Source organism: Ranitomeya variabilis, chromosome 1 (genome assembly GCF_051348905.1).
Source record: "Ranitomeya variabilis isolate aRanVar5 chromosome 1, aRanVar5.hap1, whole genome shotgun sequence".
In the NCBI taxonomy this organism is placed as follows: domain Eukaryota; kingdom Metazoa; phylum Chordata; class Amphibia; order Anura; family Dendrobatidae; genus Ranitomeya; species Ranitomeya variabilis.
In genome coordinates, this window is record NC_135232.1 from 461,461,686 (window position 1) to 461,483,893 (window position 22,208).

General features: G+C 42.1%; 1 protein-coding gene across 1 annotated transcript in view; it reads left to right on the top strand.

Annotated features, from left to right (window-relative positions):
* The window catches only part of SVEP1 (sushi, von Willebrand factor type A, EGF and pentraxin domain containing 1), a 476,580-nt gene that overhangs the window by 203,665 nt on the left and 250,707 nt on the right, over window positions 1–22,208 (top strand). Inside the window, exons 14-16 of the mRNA XM_077250467.1 lie at window positions 4,013–4,121; window positions 4,719–4,904; window positions 21,428–21,661. Of these exons, the coding sequence (XP_077106582.1) occupies window positions 4,013–4,121; window positions 4,719–4,904; window positions 21,428–21,661 (529 nt within the window). The remainder of the gene's footprint in view (window positions 1–4,012; window positions 4,122–4,718; window positions 4,905–21,427; window positions 21,662–22,208) is intronic.

Below are 22,208 nucleotides of genomic sequence, written 5' to 3' on the forward strand. Positions count from 1 at the left end.
GAATTTTCTGCACAGATTCTGCTTCTCTTGACAGAAAACGCAGGTAAAAATCTGCAAAGATTTGATGCGATTTTAATGCGTTTTTGATGTGGATTTTCATGCATTTTTTCCATGCGGATTTGTATGCGTTTTTGAAAGCTAAATAAAGATTTATTACTGAACAAAAAAAAAAGAATTGTGATGTCATTTCTTGTCCAACCTCTTCTTTTACATACTCCATTGAAGAACAATGTTTACACATATAGATAGATAGATAGATAGATAGATAGATAGATAGATAGATAGATAGATAGATAGATAGATATGGGATAGATAGATCGATATGAGATAGATAGATAGATCGATATGAGATAGATAGATAGATAGATAGATAGATAGATAGATAGATAGATAGATAGATATGAGATAGATAGATAGATATGAGATAGATAGATAGATAGATAGATAGATAGATAGATATGGGATAGATAGATAGATAGATAGATAGATAGATAGATATGAGATAGATAGATAGATATGGGATAGATAGATAGATAGATAGATAGATAGATAGATAGATAGATAGATAGATATTGTTTGATAGATAGATAGATAGATATGGGATAGATAGATAGATATGAGATAGATAGATAGATAGATAGATAGATATGGGATAGATAGATAGATAGATAGATATTGTTTGATAGATAGATAGATGGGATAGATAGATAGATAGATAGATAGATAGATAGATAGATAGATAGATAGATAGATAAAAAAAAATAGAAAAAAATCAGGCAGCACTCCAGTTCAAGAAAAATTGTGGACTTTAATCCAGCACTAAGTGGTGCAACGTTTCGACCTCACAACACGGTCTTTGTCTACAGTATCTATCTATCTGTCTATCTATCTATCTATCTATCTATCTATCTATCTATCTATCTATATGTAAAAATAAAGCAGAGCAGCACAAAAGACAAGAAAAGAGTCCTGGTGCAGAAAAGCTCCCAAAGGCAAAGACCAAACCTTAAATGTAGGAATCCAAAAACAGGAGCAGCACACCATTGTTTGTGAAATAAGAGCTATTTTATTCAGCCCATGACAGCAAAGTTTCGGGCCAAAGAAATGAAAATTGCTTGAAAAAGGTTCACTTCTTTGGACTGAAACGTCGCTGTCATGGGCTGAATAAAAAAGCTCTTATTTCACAAACAATGGTGTGCTGCTCCTGTTTTTGGATTCCTATCTACTGTATCTATCTATCTATCTATCTATCTATCTATCTATCTATCTATCTATCTATCTATCTATCTATCTATATCTATCTATCCCATATCTTTCTTTCTATCTATCCATCTATTGAGATAGATAGACAGATAGATAGATAGATAGATAGATAGATAGATAGATAGATAGATAGATAGATAATACCAAGCCCGATATTTAGTAATAAACATAATAAAATGGTACATAAAGAGTTAAATAAAGATACACACACACACACACAAAATCTGAATTAGGCCCGGGGTCACACTTGCGAGACACTCGCACAAGTCTCCCACCTCAATACCCTCCACTGCCGCCAGCACTCGGGACTGGAGCTTTCAGCTGCATAGAAATAAACCCAGCCGCACATTCCGGTCCTGCGTGCCGGCGGCAGTGCCGGGTATTGAGAGGCGAGACTCGTGCGAGTTTCTCACAAGTGTGACCCCAGCCTTAACCACAATATCTTTATAATTTATAAAAAAAATTGAAAAGAAAATGATGTTGGCTCCCGCGCAATTTTCTGCACCAGAGAGAGAAAGCCAGCGACTGGGGCCGATGTGTGTAGCCTGTGAAGAGGTTAATATCCATGGATATTCCCAGGCTATGAATGTCAGCTTGCAGCTGTATATTTAGCCTTTAATGGCTTTTTAAAATAGGGAGAACTCAAAAAAAAAAAAACGATGTGGGGTCCCCCTATAATTAATTGCCAGAAAAGGCTATGCAGACAGCTGTGGGCTGATATTCATAGCCTAGGAAGGGGCCATGGATATTGGCCCCCATGGCTACAATCACCAGCTTACAGCCGCCCCAGAAATGGTGCATTTTAAAGATGTGCCATTTCCGGCACTTAGCCTCTCTCTTCCCACTGACCTGTAGTGGTGGCATATGGGGTAATAGTTGGGGGTTTATCCCACCTTTGAATTGTAAGTCACGTCAAGCCAGCTTAGTAATGGAGAGGCGTCAATAAGACACCTATCCATTACTAATCCTATAGTTATTAATGGGTTAAATAAACACACAGCCAGAAAAAAGTATTTTAATGAAATAAAACACCACACAGTTTTGCCTTCTATATTATTCTGCCAATCCATGTGATGCCCTCGATCTCCTGAAAAAAAATTAAAATAATAAACCAACACAAATACTCCCTGGTCCGATGCAGTCCATTGAATAACGACTGTCCCACGACAATCTCCCCTACAGAGCTGTCACATCAGGAGATGTGACAGGTCTGTAGTCCTCCAGTGACACACTGACTGGAGACATTGGCTTCTGCAATGCATCACTGAAGAGGTTACCTGAGTTAAGGCTCTCACTTTATGGCAATGCTGTGTGAGAATTTTCCCACGCAGCGGTGCCGCAAGTGACAGTATGAAATATACTGTACTCAAGGCGGAGGGATACAGTGCGGAAGGATACCTTCTGTCATTGTATCACCGGAGCCCCTGGAGAGCGGTCGTATCTGTCTATGTGACAGCTCTCAACGGGAGATCGTTGTGGGACACTCTTTATTTCATGGATTACATTGGATCAGGGAGTATATTGTTGGTTTATTATTTTAATTTTTTTACAGGTGATTGAGGGCTTTGGGGACTAGGTGATTGGTGAGTATGTACTGTATGTTGTATGTACTGTATGTCTATATGTATGTACTGTATGTGTGCATGTGTTTTTTTTACACTTGAACACAGTAGCCGGATGATGGGACTACTGCTGTCCCATCATCCGGCTACTTGTCACTGTAGCAGGCATAGCCGGATGGGATTAGTAGTCCCATCGGATGATACCCGCCTACACATAGAATCGCACGCACACACACATACTGCCCTGCACACACACAGAGCCCCGCACAGCCCCGCACACAAACGCACACAGCCCCGCACACACACAGCTCCGCACAGCCCCGCACACCCACGTGCATAAACATAGACTCGCACAGCCCTGCACACCCACGCGCACACACAGACACACACAGCCCTGCACACATACACAGCCCCGCACACCCATGTACACACACTCAGATACACACAAAAACCCACACACAGCCCTGCACACAGCCTCGCACATCTTCTCCGCACACACACAGTCTTCCCCCTCCCGATCTGCAGCGTTTCTCGCAGGCACATCTGCAGCAAATCTGCAGATCTTTTTTAAACCTACAGTTTTGCTGTGGATTGCCCTGACACAATGGAAGTCAATGGGTGCAGAAATGCTGCAGATCCTCAAAAAGAATTGACATGCTGTGGGAAAAAAAAAACGCTGCAATTCCCTTTGTTTTTTTTCTGCAGCATGTGCACACCAAATGTCAATTTCACATTGATAAACATTGGTTGTGCACTGCACTGCAGATTTGATGCAATTCCAAAAACGTTGCGGATCCGCATCAAAATCCGCAACGTGTGCACATTTATGAATGCAGAGTCCAAATTATGAATTTGGAAAATTCTGGTAAAATTGTGCCAATTGGTGTAGAATTCTGTTTATTTGGTGTTCTTAAAGTATGATCTCAAACTCAGGTTTAATTTAAATCACCTAAAGGTCCAGAAATTCTGGAGCAAACTTTAATGGTATTTCTATATGTAAGTGTTCAAGGACAAGGTTAGTTTATGGGTTTAACTGGCCTTTTTTTTCTATGGAATTTACAAGATGAAATGAATCACAATATTTTTCTGTACTTTTAGCCAAAGTAAGCATTGTGTTTTGGTTATATACTGCAGAGGTGACTTACATTAGTTGGTGTAGTGCTTAATAGGCTGGTATTTATTTACAGGTTCCCTCTTTCTGTAATGATGTCGATGACATTGATTGCCGGCTAGAAGACCAGTACCAGCGACTGTGCCTTGAATACAATTATGATTATGAGAATGGATTTGCCATAGGTAACTGAACAATTAACAACTAAGACTTGATCATTTTTAGTTCATTTACAGTTTATGAGTTTTCTTCAAATGCTCTAATTAATTTTAAAAAAGCTATTTTTCTTTCAAAGGAATCTGTCAGCTGATTTGTACTATTTAAATTGAGAGCAGAATTATGTAGAAATTGCAACCCTGATTCCAGCAGTGTATCACTTACTGGATGTTTTAGTGTAGTTTCAATAAAATTTGTGTTTTTCCATCAGATTATCATATTGATTATCATAGTTGTGTCATGCCATGTAGTCATAGTGCTCTGCTTAAACTTGTCCCCAGTCACTGTCTAGCAGCTTTCTGCCTATGCACAGTGCACACAGAAATCTGTCAATCAGTGGTGGAGACGAGGCTCAGCATTCACAGAACTGCTATATGTGCAACAGAGAAAACAGTGATTTTATCAAAACTACATTAAGCAGACCACTAAATGATACATCAATGGAATCAGGGTCTCTGGCCCTTTATCATGCTTCTATCAGATTACATAGCAAAAACCTGGTGACCGATTACCCACTGAAATGAAAAAAAGCAAACTATAAATGTCATTATTTTAACCATTTCCAGGACCCGGTGGCTGGGGGGCTGCTAACAGATTGGATTACTCCTATGATGATGTTTTTGATGTAACAGAAGATGAACTAGGTGAAAAATCCATTACTGATACCCCATCGCATCTACGCGTGAAAAGACATAAAAGGGTGAATATTCCTGCAACTGATCAGAAAGTCAAGTTTGTATTTAATATTTCAGGTAAGCCACTGATGTTTGGACATTTTGATACAAATTTTGCTGATTTGGGTGCATGTTTTCATGGCAGTTCACTAAAAAGTCAGAGGGGTGCTGTTATTACAGCCAGCTCCTGCAGTCCTAGACCAGGTCGTAGAATATGAGGCTTATGAATTGTTAAGATGAATATAAAAAATACCTGATTGTTATCTTAGATTGGCCTAATGCAAATAATTTATAACTGTTAGTTTTACATTTCCTAAAGGCTAGAAGAAGATTAATTGTGTACACTCGGCTACTGACATTTTTGTAAGGAGAGATAACTAAAGGGGTATTCCATGGGTTAAAAACTGTATTTAAACTGTACAAGTCACTTACATATTAGATGGCTGTTGGCAAATCGTTCAGCCGGTAGCCATCTCGGACGGTTCTCCTATACATAAAAGCACTCGCTTTGCTGAGCACTCCAGTGTTCTCTACGAGAGATGACTTATCTCCTGAATACAAAATGATCTGCAGTCTGAAATCAAAGCAATTGATATTGGCTGATTTGGCTAATATTAGTTTAATGTTTACAAGAGGCTTTTGGAATTGTGTAAAAATCGATTTTGTAATTACTTGAATTAAAGGGAACCTGTCACCCCCAAAATCAAAGGTGAGCTAAGCCCACCAGCATCAGGGGCTTATCTACAGCATTCTGTAATGCTGTAGATAAGCCCCGATGTGACCTGAAAGATGAGAAAAAGAGATTAGATTATCCTCACCCAGGGGCGGTCCTGGTCCAGTTCTGGTACGATGGGCATCGCGGTCCGGTCCGGGGCCTCCCATCTTCTTACGATGACGTCCTCTTCTTGTCTTCACGCTCCGGCTCCGGCGTACTTTGTCAGCCCTGTTGAGGGCAGAACAAAGTACTGCAGTGCGTAGGCGCTGGGCCTCTCTGATCTTTCCCGGCATCTGCGCACTGCAGTACTTTGCTCTGCCCTCAACAGGGCAGACAAAGTACGCCTGCACCGGAGCCGCAGCGTGAATACAAGAAGAGGACATCATGGAATGAAGATGGGAGGCCCCGGACCGGACCGCGATGCTCATCGGACCAGAACCGGACCGGGAGCGCCCCTGGGTGAGTATAATATAACCTCTTTTTCTCATCTTTCAGGATACATCGGGGGCTTATCTACAGAATTACAGAATGCTGTAGATAAGCCCCTGATGCTGGTGGGCTCAGCTCACCTTCGATTTTGGGGGTGACAGGTTCCCTTTAAAAATTCAAAGTCTTATCTGAGGATCAGAAGAGTATCAATCATATCAGACTTTTATCTGAGCATCAGAAGAGGATCAATCATGTCAGACTTTTATCTGAGGATTAGAAGAGTGTCAATAATATCAGACTCTTATCTGAGGATCAGAACAGGATCAAAAGATCAAACTCTTATCTGAGGATCAGAAGAGGATCAAAAGATCAAACTCTTATCTGAGGATCAGAAGAGGATCACTAACTAAGGGTACCGTCACATTGAAATTTTCATCGCTGCGACGGCATGATTCGTGACGTCGCAGCGTCGTATAAGCATCGCTCTAGCGTCGTAGACTGCGGTCACACGTTGCAATCACGGCGCTGGAGCGATGCCGAAGTCCCCGGGTAACCAGGGTAAACATCGGGTAACTAAGCGCAGGGCCGCGCTTAGTAACCCGATGTTTACCCTGGTTACCAGCGTAAACGTAAAAAAACAAACCGTACATACTCACCCGTCGGTGTCCTTCAGGTCCCTTGCCGTCTGCTTCCTGCTCTGAGTGCAGCCGTACAGTGAGAGCAGAGCGCAGCACCGCTGTGATCTGCTCTCACTTTCCGGCCGGCACTCAGAGCAGGAAGCAGACGGCAAGGGACCTGAAGGACACCGACGGGTGAGTATGTACGGTTTGTTTTTTTACGTTTACGCTTGTAACCAGGGTAAACATCGGGTTACTAAGCGCGGCCCTGCGCTTAGTTACCCAATGTTTACCCTGGTTACAAGCGAAGACATCGCTGGATCGCTGTCACACACAACGATCCAGCGATGTCAGCGGGTGATCAAGCGACGAAAGAAAGTTCCAAACGATCTGCTACGACGTACGATTCTCAGCAGGGTGTCTGATCGCAGTAGCGTGTCAGACACAGCGATATCGTAACGATATCGCTAGAACGTCACGAATCGTAACGTCGTAGCGATGGAAATTTCAATGTGTGACGGTACCCTAAGGGTACTGTCACACAGTGCAATTACGATCGCTACGACGGTACGATTCGTGACGTTCTAGCGATATCGTTACGATATCGCAGTGTCTGACACGCAGCAGCGATCAGGGACCCTGCTGAGAATCGTACGTCGTAGCAGATCGTTTGAAACTTTCTTTCGTCGCTGGATCTCCCGCTGTCATCGCTGGATCGTTGTGTGTGACAGCGATCCAGCGATGCGTTCGCTTGTAACCAGGGTAAACATCGGGTTACTAAGCGCAGGGCCGCGCTTAGTAACCCGATGTTTACCGTGGTTACCAGCGTAAAAGTAAAAAAAAACAAACCGTACATACTCACCATCTGATGTCCGTCAGGTCCCTTGCAGTCTGCTTCCCGCTCTGACTGTGAGCGCCGGCCGGAAAGTGAGAGCAGATCACAGCGGTGACGTCACCGCTGCGCTCTGCTCTCACTGTACGGCTGCACTCAGTCAGAGCGGGAAGCAGACTGCAAGGGACCTGACGGACATCAGATGGTGAGTATGTACGTTTTTTTTTTTTTTTACTTTTACGCTGGTAACCACGGTAAACATCGGGTTACTAAGCGCGGCCCTGCGCTTAGTTACCCGATGTTTACCCTGGTTACCAGCGAACCTCGGCATCGCTCCAGCGCCGTGATTGCAAAGTGTGACCGCAGTCTACGACGCTGGAGCGATACTCATACGACGCTGCGACGTCACGGATCGTGCCGTCGTAGCGACGAAAATTGCACGGTGTGACGGTACCCTAAGATCAGACTCTTATCTGAAGATCAGAAGATTATTAGTAAGATCACACTCTCATCTGAGGATCAGTAAGATCAGAGTATTATCTGAGGATCAGAATAGGATCAATCAGATCAAACTCTTATCTGAGAATCAGAAAAGGATTAGTCAGATCAGACTCTCATCTGAGGATCAGAAGAGGATCAGTAAGATCAGACTGTTATCTGAGGATCAAAAGACGATCAGTAAGATCAGATTCTTATCTGGGGATCAGATGAAGATCAATAAGATCAGGGTTTCATCTGGGAATCAGAAGATCTCTTCTTTCATTAGGTTAGACATATCATGAATCGGTTCTGTGTTGAAACATTAAAGGGGAATGTTACTCAGCCTCCTTAGTACTTGACACACGTATCCAGCACTCTTCACTATGGAAAGACCCTTGAAAGTCCACCCAGGCTCCAATCCAGCCCCGCCTCCACCCCTCGAAGCATCCACAGTCCCACCGTCCTCTCTTGGAAAAACTCCACTTCTGCACCACATCCTCACAAATCACACATTTACAGTTCCCATCACCACATACATAACCAGCAGCTTTTGTTGTGGCTAAAATATTTTTTAATCCCCCACTATGACAAGATAGACTCTTTTGGCCGGGCGCTACTCTACTGTAACTTACTAAACATTTGTTAAAATATCCAATACAATTTAGGTATATTTTTATTTATTTTTCAATTTTTAAAATGACCAATAATATCACAAACAAGGACCAAATACCACCACACCATGTCTAGACCACATATTACCACCATATAGTGAACAAATAATACCACATACAAGTAACAAAAACCGCCACACCATGACCAGACTACATATTACCACCACATGGTGACCGGAAAATACTACATACAAGGAACAAATACCGCCACGCCATGTCCAGACCACATATTACCACAACATAGTGACCAAATACTACAATACTGAAAAAACACTATACTAATATTACCATGAGTGCCATTGTGCACAGGAGGCCTGTACTTAATATACAGTGACCATGTACAGGTAATACAATTATCACCGGTGACATTATATACAGGAGCTCTGTATATTGTGTCAGTGTACAGGTAATTAGGTGATCACCAGTGACGTTATACACAGTAGATCTGTATATAGTGTCAGTGTACAGGTAATACAGTGATCAGCGGTGACATTATTCACAGAAGCTCTGTATATAGTGTAAAGGTAATACAGTGATCACCAGTGACATTATATACACGAGCTCTGTATATAGTGTACAGGTAATACCGTGATCACTGGTGATATTATAAACAGGAGCTCTGTATATATTGTCAGTGTACAGGTAATTGTTGTGAATTCCGTTCTCGGACTCCCTCCTGTGGTCATGAATGGTACTTTGGTTAGTTCTGCTCTTGGACTCCCTCTGGTGGCTTTGAGCGGAACTGCTGGTCACTGAGGTTGGCTTTGTCAGCTGCTCTCGTTTATTGCTTGCTGGCTTCCCTATTTAACTCCACTCAGATCGTTACTTGATGCCAGCTGTCAATGTTTCAGTATTGGTTCAGATCTCTCTTGGACTTCTCTGAGGACCTGTCTACTCCAGCAGAAGCTAAGTCTTTGCTAGTTCATTTGTTGTTACTGCTTCCTGAATATATTTCTTAGTACTGCTAATTTCTGGTCCAGCTTGCTATCATGATATTCCCTTGCTAGCTGGAAGCTCTGGGGTGCAGAGTGACACCTTCACACCGTGAGTCGGTGTGGGGAGTCTTTTTGCTTACTCTGCGTGGTTTTTTGTAGTCTTTTGTGCTGACCGCATAGTTCCCTTTGCTATCCTCTGACTATTTTAGTGAAGTCTGGCCTCCTTTGCTAAAACCTGTTTCATTCCTGTGTTTGTGACTTTCCTCTTAACTCACAGTCAATATATGTGGGGGGCTGCCTTTACCTCTGGGGAATTTCTCTGAGGCAAGCATAGGCTTCTATTTCTATCTTTAGGGGTAGTTAGCTCTTAGGCTGTGAAGAGGCATCTAGGGAGAGTTAGGTACGCTCCACGGCTATTTCTAGTTTGTGTGATAGGAGTAGGGTTTGCGGTCAGCCGAGTTCCCACTTTCCCAGAGCTTGTTCCGATTATTAGTTTACTCATCAGGTCATTCCGGGTGCTCCTTACCACCAGGTCCATAACAGGTAATACAGTGATCAGCGGTGACATTATACACAGGAGCTCTGTATATTGTGTCAGTGTACAGGTAATACAGTTATCACCTGTGACATTATATGCAAGAGCTCTGTATATAGTATACAGTGTGTAGTGTCAGTGTACAGGTAACACACTGTCTTCGCTTTTCATCTTCATCCAGCGCACACCGACATCACGTCTTCCAGCCAGGACTCGTCTCTGCAGAAAAATAACACAGTTACCTAGAGTACATTCCCCAATTTTCCCCAACCTCTATACTAAGCCAGATGAAGAAAAAAAGTGACTGTGTCACCCTGCACAGTAACAGGACATCTCCTCCCCCACACAGAAAACGGTATCCTCAAAAATAATATCCTTCAATTATCCCCTACTGTAATAATATACCACATTCTGGACCCCATGCGTCCTCCCATTCTGCCTCATGTCTCTCCATACTTCCCCCATGTCTCTCCATATTGCCCACATATTCATGCTATAGTCCATTATAGCATAAGGTACCCCATAGTCATATATAGCAGTGTAATGCACCCCCATAGTAGCATAATGTACCCCATAGTCATATATAGTATAATGCACCCACATAACAGTATAATTCACCCACATAGCAGTATAATGCACCAAGATAGATGTATAATGCACCCCAATAGTACTATAATGCAGCCCCATAGCACTATAATGCACCCCCATAGCACTATAATGCACCCCATAGCACTATAATGCAACCCCATAGCTCTATAATGCAGCCCCATAGAAGTATAATGCAACAGCCCCATAGCAGTATAATGCAGTAGCCCCATAGCAGTATAATGCAGCAGCCTCATAGCAGTATAATGCAGCATCCCCATAGCAGTATAACACACCCATAGTATAGTGCAGCAGCCCTATAGCAGTATAATGCACCCCATAGTATAATGCAGCAGGCCCATAGCAGTATAATGCACCCATATTATAATGCAGCAGGCCCATAGTAGTATAATGCACCGATAGTATAATGCAGCAGCCCCATAGCAGTATAATGCAGCAGCCCCATAGTATAATGCATCCCCTTTCTCTTCCCCCCATAGTAGTATAATGCACCCTCATACCGGTATATTATGCCCCATACCGCGGCTTTACAAAAAAATGTGAAAAGTTTTTCCTTATCTGGTCGAGCTCCAGCAATGTCCTCACCTACGATTCAGCTTAGTCGCTCAGTTTCATCCCGGCATATGACAGCGACATGTGCGCTGGCGTAAGCTGCCGGCCTGTGCTTGGCTGGTGGCTGACATATCTCCTGCACAGCAACAGATTTTAACTGATCGTGCTTCGGAGGACGCGCTATCAGTCACTGAAGTGGCAGGATCCTGCCGCTGGTTGCCCGAAGAGCAGAACAGAGGGGGCCCGGTGCAGGCCCCCTCTGCTCATCGGCCCCATACGCTAGTAAGATCAGTAATGCTTCACATAGTCATATGACTGCAATGCTCTAGAACTGTAGATAATAGACTGTAGATAGTTAAATCATTCCACCAACGGATGGCTGATACATCTATGTCTGTTTGTGAATTTTGGAAGATTTGCTGATCTCTAATCCTGAGTTGCAGTGATGTATGTTTCCACCTATAATGAAACAGGGTATACTAGAGAACTTGTGGTTCTCAGATAAGGGAGCAGAAAATGATAAAAAGGCTTCTAAATTTGAGTTGACCTTTAGAGGAAATCTGACATTTCCAGAAAAAGCTATGTACCTGCAGATGTAGAGTTATCTGCAGGAAAATAGAATTGAAATCTTGTGTAACTAGTTATTGGATGTGCAACTACAAGAAGTAAATAAAGCTGTATTCTCCCTGTAATCACTCTTTCTGAGTCATCGGGGGGTGCAGGGGAGTGATTATTTTACTATACATTGAGTGCACTACAATCACTCCACGGTACTTTGATTGAAAAACCTTTTTAAAAGACAAAGAGGTCTATGGAGTTATTCACTCACTGTATAAAGAGCTGTAACTTAATCACTGATCAGCACTGCCTCAGTGACTTAAAGAGAGTGGTTGCAGAGAGGCTAGAACATCATTTTCTCACCATTTTGACTAAATAAAAGCAGAGTCATGGATGCTTGAGTTCATCAGGTTCAGCCAAACTCCAAAGTTCGGCTTGTGTACCAGAACTTAAGCTGAACTTGACCATGAACCCCATAGAAGCCAATAGTGACCCCAACGTTGGTGCTGTAAAATAACTGTAAAATGGTCAATGTAAGAGCTAAGAGGCTGTAAAAGGAAGTTTAATGGGGGTAAGAGAAGGACAATTGCCCTGCAAACAAATGTGGATAGGGTATAAACTTAAAATAACAATGTGTGAAAAAATATAAAAAATAATGTTGAACCAGGAGGTGTAGGTTCAAGTGGAGGAGTGGAGCAGTGCCTTGCGTGTGTAGTTTACTATACTTGTTAAATATATAAATGACAAAACAACATTGGGTCCCCCCTATTTTTAATAGCCAGCCAAGGGAAAGCAGACAGCTGTGAGCTGTTCTTATTATGTTGGGAAGGAGCCAATATCCATGATCCTTTCCAGCCTATTAATATCAAACTAAGCTGTCTGTTTTGAGTTTGCAGGTTATTAAAAATGAGGGGACCCCAAAAAATGTTGTGGGTGCTCCCTACATTTAATATCCAGCTAAAGCAAAGGCAGAGAGTTGGGGTGCTGATACTAATAGGCTGGGAAGGTGTTATGACCTGGTGGTTAAGAGGCCACACTGATATGACCTGGTGGCTAAAACGCAACATGGAACGAGCTCTGAGGTGGTATCTCTACTGACCGCAGTCCCTAATCCTAACAACAACACTAGTAATAGCCGTGGGATGTTCCTGACTCTCCCTAGACACCTCTTCACAGCCTAAGAACTAACTACCCCTAAAGAAGGAAATAGAAAGCTATCTTGCCTCAGAGAAAACCTCAAAAGGAAAGACAGCCCCCCACAAATATTGGCTGTGAGTGGAGAGGGAAATGACGTACACAGAAATGAAATCAGATTTCAGCAAAGGAGGCCAATATTAAACTTGATAGACAGAGAGAAAAGGATACTGTGCGGTCAGTATTAAAAGCTACAAAATCCACGCAGAGTTTACAAAAATGAACTCCACACCGACTCACGGTGTGGAGGGGCAAATCTGCTTTCCCAGAGCTTCCAGCTAGCCTGAAATTACATAATGACAAGCTGGACAAAAAGAGACATATTTGCAGAGCAATAGAGTCCAAGCAAATGGACAAACAAGAACTAGCAAAAACTTATCTTTTGCTGACAAGGACAGGCCATATGAGAAATCCAAGGAGAGAACCAAATCCAACCAAGAACATTGACAGCTGGCATGAACTAAAGCCCAGAGCAGGTTTAAATAACAAACCCAGGCAAGGCGATTAGTGAAGGCAGCTGCTACAGCTACCTAAAGGAGCAGCAGTTCCACTCGAAACCACCAGAGGGAGCCCAAGGGCAGAACTCACAAAAATACCATTAGCAACCACAGGAGGGAGCTCCAGAACGGAATTCACAACAGGAAGGTCCATGGATTTGGCCCCTTCCCATCCTAATAAGACCTGCTCTCTGCCGCCTCAGAAATGCTGCATTCATTAGATGCAACAATTCTGGTGCTTAGCATTAGTTTTTCCAATTGCCCTGGTCCGTTGTCCATGAGGTTAGTAGTTTTCAGGGTTGATGTCAGCTGTGTAATGTCTACTGGCATCAAGCCCAGGGGTTAGCAATGGAGAGGCATCTATCAGACACCCCCACTACTAGCCTCGCATTTAAAAATAAAAAGACACACAAGATAAAAGGTTTATCTGAATAAAGACTCCACAGCACACTCCCTGGTTCACCCATTTATTATTAAAAAAAGAATAGTCTCATCGCCAATGTAATCCATTATGGTTCCCATGAAGTCCAGCGATTCTCAACAGCATTTATGGAGCGTCATTTTGAGAACGACGCTCGATAGGTCACATTTCACGTCAGTAATCTCATCGCCCATGAAACATGACTGGGAGTGACCAATGGAGCCTCATGTTCATCATCTCTCATGAGTGAGCGTCAATTATTTCATCACTTACAGTGCCTTGCGAAAGTATTCGGCCCCCTGGAACTATTCAACCTTTTCCCACATAACATGCTTCAAACATAAAGATACCAAATGTCATTTTTTGGTGAAGAATCAACAACAAGTGGAACACAATTGGGGGGTGGGGTTAGAACAGTTAATAATTTAAGAAAGAATAGAGGTACAGAGAGTAACATCAAGTGCATGTATACTAATGCCAGAAGTCTCGCCAACAAAATGGACGAATTAGAACTAATGTTGTTGGAGCATAATTATGACATGGCGGGGATATCTGAGACGTGGCTGGATGAGAGCTATGACTGGGCTGTTAACTTGCAGGGCTATAGCCTGTTCAGAAATGACCGTACAGATAAGCGAGGGGGAGGGGTGTGTCTATATGTAAAATCTTCCTTAAAACCCATCCTGCGTGATAATATAGGTGAATTTAATGAAAATGTGGAGTTCCTGTGGGTGGAGATAAGGGGAGGGGGAAAAAATAATAAATTACTGATAGGGGTTTGTTATAAATCTCCAAAAATAATGGAAGCAATGGAGAATATCCTCGTAAAGCAAATAGATGAAGCTGCGACTCAAGGAGAAGTCATTATTATGGGGGACTTCAACTACCCTGAAATAGATTGGGGAACAGAAACCTGCAGTTCCAGCAAAGGTAATCGTTTTTTGACAACTATGAGAGACAATTACCTTTCACAGCTGGTTCAGGACCCAACAAGGAGGGGGGCACTGCTAGACCTAATATTAACCAACAGGCCAGACCACATATCAAATATAAGGGTTGGGGGTCACTTGGGGAATAGTGATCATAAAATAATAAGTTTTCATGTAACCTTTAATAAGATGGGTAGTAGGGGGGTGACAAGGACACTAAACTTCAGGAGGGCAAATTTCCAACGGATGAGAGAGGATCTTGGTGCAATTAACTGGGACGATATCCTGAGACACAAAAATACACAAAGAAAATGGGAGACGTTTATTAGCATCCTGGATAGGACCTGTGCACAGTATATACCGTATGGGAATAAACATACTAGAAATAGGAGGAAACCAATATGGCTAAATAGAGCTGTAAGGGGCGCAATAAATGACAAAAAGAAAGCATTTAGAGAATTAAAGGAAGTAGGTAGTGAGGAGGCATTAAATAAATACAGAAAATTAAATAAATTCTGTAAAAAGCAAATCAAGGCAGCAAAGATTGAGACAGAGAGACTCATTGCCAGAGAGAGTAAAAATAATCCCAAAATATTCTTTAACTATATAAATAGTAAGAAACTAAAAAATGACAGTGTTGGCCCCCTTAAAAATAGTCTGGGTGAAATGGTGGATGAGGATGAGGAAAAAGCCAATCTGCTAAATGACTTTTTTTCATCAGTATTTACAAAAGAAAATCCCATGGCAGCCAATATGACTAGTGATAAAAATTTCCCATTAAATGTCACCTGCTTAACCCAGCAGGAAGTACAGCGGCGTCTAAAAATCACTAAAATTGACAAATCTCCGGGCCCGGATGGGATACACCCCCGAGTACTGCAGGAACTAAGTACAGTCATTGATAGACCATTATTTTTAATCTTTAAAGAGTCCATAATAACAGGGTCTGTACCACAGGACTGGCGTATAGCAAATGTGGTGCCAATATTCAAAAAAGGGGCAAAAACTGAACTCGGTAATTATAGGCCAGTAAGTTTAACCTCTACTGTGGGTAAAATCCTGGAGGGCATTCTAAGGGATGCTATACTGGAGTATCTGAAGAGGAATAACCTCATGACCCAGTATCAGCACGGGTTTACTAGGGACCGCTCATGTCAGACTAATTTGATCAGCTTCTATGAAGAGGTAAGTTCCGGACTGGACCAAGGGAACCCAGTGGACGTAGTGTATATGGACTTTTCCAAAGCTTTTGATACGGTGCCACACAAAAGGTTGATACATAAAATGAGAGTAATGGGGATAGGGGAAAATATGTGTAAGTGGGTTGAGAGCTGGCTCAGGGATAGGAAACAAAGGGTGGTTATTAATGGAGCACACTCGGACTGGGTCGCGGTTAGCAGTGGGGTACCACAGGGGTCAGTATTGGGCCCTCTTCTTTTTAACATATTTATTAATGACCTTGTAGGGGGCATTCAGAGTAGAATTTCAATATTTGCAGATGACACTAAACTCTGTAGGGTAATCAATACAGGGGAGGACAATTTTATATTACAGGATGATTTATGTAAACTAGAAGCTTGGGCTGATAAATGGCAAATGAGCTTTAATGGGGATAAATGTAAGGTCATGCACTTGGGTAGAAGTAATAAGATGTATAACTATGTGCTTAATTCTAAAACTCTGGGCAAAACCATCAATGAAAAAGACCTGGGTGTATGGGTGGATGACAGACTCATATTCAGTGGCCAGTGTCAGGCAGCTGCTACAAAGGCAAATAAAATAATGGGATGTATTAAAAGAGGCATAGATGCTCATGAGGAGAACATAATTTTACCTCTATACAAGTCACTAGTTCGACCACACTTAGAATACTGTGCACAGTTCTGGTCTCCGGTGTATAAGAAAGACATAGCTGAACTAGAGCGGGTGCAGAGAAGAGCGACCAAGGTTATTAGAGGACTGGGGGGTCTGCAATACCAAGATAGGTTATTACACTTGGGGCTATTTAGTTTGGAAAAACGAAGACTAAGGGGTGATCTTATTTTAATGTATAAATATATGAGTGGACAGTACAAAGACCTTTCTGATGATCTTTTTAATCATAGACCTGAGACAGGGACAAGGGGGCATCCTCTACGTCTGGAGGAAAGAAGGTTTAAGCATAATAACAGACGCGGATTCTTTACTGTAAGAGCAGTGAGACTATGGAACTCTCTGCCGTATGATGTTATAATGAGTGATTCATTAATTAAATTTAAGAGGGGACTGGATACCTTTCTGGAAAAGTATAATATTACAGGGTATATACACTAGATTCCTTGATAAGGCGTTGATCCAGGGAACTAGTCTGATTGCCGTATGTGGAGTCGGGAAGGAATTTTTTTCCCCATGGTGGAGTTACTCTTTGCCACATGGGTTTTTTTTGCCTTCCTCTGGATCAACATGTTAGGGCATGTTAGGTTAGGCTATGGGTTGAACTAGATGGACTTAAAGTCTTCCTTCAACCTCAATAACTATGTAATACAATTGTGAAGTTGAACAAAATTTATTGGTTATTTTAAATTTTTGTGGAAATTCAAAAACTGAAAAGTGGGGCGTGCAATATTATCCGGCCCCATTACTTTCAGTGCAGCAAACTCACTCCAGAAGTTCATTGTGGATCTCTGAATGATCCAATGTTGTCCTAAATGCCTAATGATGATAAATATAATCCACCTGTGTGTAATCAAGTCTCCGTATAAATGCACCTACTCTGTGATAGTCGCAGGGTTCTGTTTGAAGCACCGAGAGCATCATGAAGACCAATGAACACAACAGGCAGGTCTGTGATACTGTTGTGGAGAAGTTTAAAGCCAGATTTGGATACAAAATGATTTCCAAAACTTTAAACATCCCAAGGAGCACTGTGCAACCAATCATATTGAAATGGAAGGAGTATCATACCACTGCAAATCTACCGACACCCGACCGTCCCTCTAAACTTTCATCTCAAACAGAGATGCAGCCAAGAGGCCCATGATCACTCTGGATGAACTGCAGAGTCTACAGCTGAAGTGGGACAGTCTGTCCATAGTACAATAATCAGTTGTACACTGCACAAATCTGGCCTTTAAGGGAAGATTGGCAATAAGAAAGCCATTTCTCTTAGATATTCATAAAAAGTGTTGTTTAAAGTTTGCAACAAGCCACCTGGGAAACACACCAAACATGTGGAAGAAGGTGCTCTGGTCAGATGAAGCCAAAATCGAACTTTTTGGCAACAATGCCAAATGATATGTTTGGCGTAAAGGCAACACAGCTCATCACCCTGAACACACCATCCCCACTGTCAAACATGGTGGTGGCAGCATCATGGTTTGGGTCTGCTTTTCTTCAGCAAGTACAGGGATGATGGTTAAAATTGATGGGAAGATGGATGGATATACAGGACCATTTTTGAAGAAAACCTGCTGGAGTCTGCAAAAGACCTGAGACTGGGATGGAGATTTGTCTTCCAACAAGACAATGATCCCAAACATAAAGCAAAGTCTACAATGGAATGGTTCACAAATAAACATATTCAGCTGTTACAATGGCCAAGTCAAAGTCCAGACCTCAATCCTATCAAGAATCCGTGGAAAAAGCTGAAAACTGCTGTTCACAAATGATCTCCATCAATCCTCACTGAGCTCGAGCTGTTTGCCAAGGGTGAATGGGCAAGAATTTCAGTCTATCGATGTACAAAACTGATAGAGGCATACCCCAAGCGACTTGCAGCTGTAATCGCAGCAAAAGGTGGCACAACAAAGTATTAAGTTAAAGGGAACGGATAATATTGCACGCCCCACATTTCAGTTTTTGAATTTCCACAAAAATAATCAATAAATTTTGTTCAACTTCACAATTTTGTTCCACTTGTTGTTGATTCCGCACCAAAAATTGACATTTGGTATCTTTATGTTTGAAGCGAGATATGAGGGAAAAAGTTGAAAAGTTCCAGGGGGCCGAATACTTTCACAAGGCACTATATAATACGTGACCTATGGAGTGTCATTCTCAGAACAACGCTACATAGGTTGCAGTATAGTATCACTGGATATTGTTGGAACCATAACGGATTACGTCAGAACTAGGGATGAGCGACCATGCTCTGTGATGCTCAGATATCACTCGAGTAACTCAGTTCTCGGATGTGCTCAGCACTCGATGAGCATTGGCTGGTGCTTAAATTTGAAGCTTGAGTCCCCACCCTGCATGTTTTGTGCCTGTTACACAGCCAATAAAAGGACAGCCATGCTCGGCACACTGATGTCATTGCACAGCTCAGGAATAGTTGTGATTTAAGAGAGAGAGCAGTTATCCAGGCCTGTATGTGCACAGTTTAACTAATCAGGGTCCTCTAGTGTTGATACTGGTGCTGATGCTGTACCATCATACTAACAGTCCATCTAAAGTCTAATCTTGTGGTTTTCTGTTTGTTATGCATTTAGCCTAGGGATAGTGGCAGGAGCAGGGAGAGTGGCAGAATACAGCCTCTAGGCAGGGCTTAGGGTTTTGCAGTCCATTGCTAAATAGATAGCTGCTGCAAAGTGACCATATTCTTTCTTTGGGGGTAAAAAAATTGACTATGTTGTCATCTATAGAGTATTACATGCTTTGCGTTACATTATGGTGGTTTATAACACTTCAAAAGAAAGTTGAAATTTTTTTCTGAATTTAATCAATCATCCATAGAGTATTTGGGTTACATTACAGTGGTATATAAACCTCCAAAAAAGTTTGAAACATTTTCTGGATTAAATTAGTAATCCATACAGTGTATCGTGCTTAGTGGTCGATAAGGCAACAAAGTTGGCAGAATCCCGCGAGACTCCCGAGGGAGCAACCGGAGAAATATTGGAGCCAGATCAACCTGGTGCAACTGCAGAGGTAGAAAGAGACTTTGGTCCAGAACTTTCTGCTTTTCTGGAATCAACAAGGCTTGAACCCAGGCCACAGCCTTCACTGCTGGGGTTCTTGGAGACTGCGGATGGGAGAGCCAGGATCCAGCATCTGTTGAGTGGGCTGCGGGCCCTAGGCTGGTCGGAAGATAGAAGAAGGCAAGCAAAGACCAGGGCTGGAGTCAAGTCCAGATGGCTTGAGATGGGGCTACCAACCCTGAGAGATTGTACTGTCCTCGGGGCTTCCCACCCCCTATGCGGGAGCAGGCGATGGTGTAGGTGACACAGGAGGTTTTTGCCTATTTCTACAAGTCGGGGCTCCAGCGCTACCCAAACCTGGGTCACTTACAGCCCAGGCACCAGGGAATCGGGCTTCAGAAAGCAGGTTGAGACAGTCTCCCCATCCTCCTGAGAAAGTAGAAGAAGAAGCAAACACCTGAAGAGGATTGTATTATCCTCCTTATCAATTTTTCTTGGCTTTTCTGGCTTAAAAAATTATTATCTTGAACCAGGAGGTAGAGGCTCAAGTGGAGAAGTAGAGAAGTGACTTGCGTGTGTAGTTTACTGTACTTGTTAAATAAATAAATATAAAAAACTACATGGGGTCCCCCCCTATTTTTATTAACCAGCATAATAAGACCAGCACACAGCTGTGAGCTGGTCTTATTATGCTGGAAAGGGGCCAATATCCATGGACCTTCCTAGCCTATTAATATCAACTCCAAGCTATCTGCTTTGACTTTGCTGGTTATTAAAAACAGGGGTATCCCACGTCATTTTTTTAAATTATTCATTTCTTTTACACTGTGCAGAGTCCTGTCCCTACCCTAGTCAGAACACAATGGCGGTGCCACCATGATCCAGCATGTCACATGTTGCGCCGGCCAATCACAGTCGTGCCCACAGCCTAAAACTTGTTGATTAGCTGCACTGTAACTTTTCAACAAACTTTTTTTTGGCATTGAACCCAAACAGTAATGCAGACTTCTGTGAAAAAGTCCATCTTCAGGTTCGGCACCGTACACTAGGTGTCCGGTATGAACCCTGAACTTTACAGTTTAGCTTCACTCATCCCTAATTGAGCCACTTCCACTAAACTTGGATTAAATTGCTAATCACCTATCCGTAGGTAAATAGTGTTTTGGACATGCCACAATCCCTTTAAGGTCCTTTAGTCTTAATGTAAAGCAGTGGCATATGTTCTATTATTATATCATTTTCTTTGTTTTCTATTTTTTTCAATAAAACTACACTGCTTCAGTGCCAACTTCCATTGTGAGGTCAGGCAGATGCCTCACTGAACTTACATAGTATTTCTTTTTGATGTGTTGGAGATTTAAAGTTTTACGAAATAGAGAATCTAAACATATGGTTATTCAAACTTTAAAACAGGAAGGTGGTAAGTGAGTGAAATCCATTACAGTTAATGTGCTTTTATAGCTTTGACTTGGTGAGAAGATATCATAATTCACAGTGGTTTGAAAGGAAAAGCTATCACGTGGTATTTTGTCATATGCTAAACTACACATTTTTATGCTCAATTTCTCTTCAATTAAACTTTGTGAGCATCTGTCTAACCATTTTAGGATATTGTTATTCCTACCAATGGTCTGAAGACACCTGCCAAATATTAAACAAGTCTTCTGCATGAGAAACCTTGATCTCTTAATGTCTTGCACTATTTACACCTTATTACTATTTGCATTTTCAGCCAGTGTACCTTTGCCAGAGAGAAGAAATGACACAGTGGAATCAAGCAACCAAGAGCGTCTCCTTAAAACTTTAGAGACCATAACGAATAGGTTGAAGAGAACCCTTCGTAAGGAGCCGCTCAACTCTTTCCACTTTTCTTCAGAAATGATTGTAGCTGATAGTAATTCATTGGAAGAAGGGAGAGCAGTTCTTTTCTGTAGGCCCGGTTCTGTACTGAAAGGACGAATGTGCGGTAAGTTAACTAATAAATAGAAATATATACATGTTGTTGAATTTGTGCAAAATGGAAGGAGGTGCACTGGGCAATGACAAAACCATGGGTAAAAGTAGAAACTAAGGGGGCGATTCATAAAGACCTGCGATTACCTTGTCTTCATGAGGGGGTGTTTTGGAGCAGCACGTGCCTCTCAATGAATCAGGAGAGGCGCATATGTGCTGGAGTAAGATTTGTGGTATAGCAAAGGCCATGATTTTGACAAGAGAGGGTCACTACTTCCCATTCCATCTTACTTTGTCGGAGCTGGGGTGAGAAAGAAAATGCCAGAATTCACAATTTTGGAACAACCTTATGTTGTGCAAAGAAATTGTAACGTTTCAAAGCTTTTTTCTCCAGAAATCTGGTGAAAAAGCTTATATGAATTGCCCCTTAATATATATTGGCCACATAATACAGTTTATTATTAAAGAGCAGACAGTTTTCATGATAAAACACCTGCCCATCTGGCTTATTAGTAGACATAAACTTTAGGTTTCCTCACCTATTTAGAATCTCAAAGAAA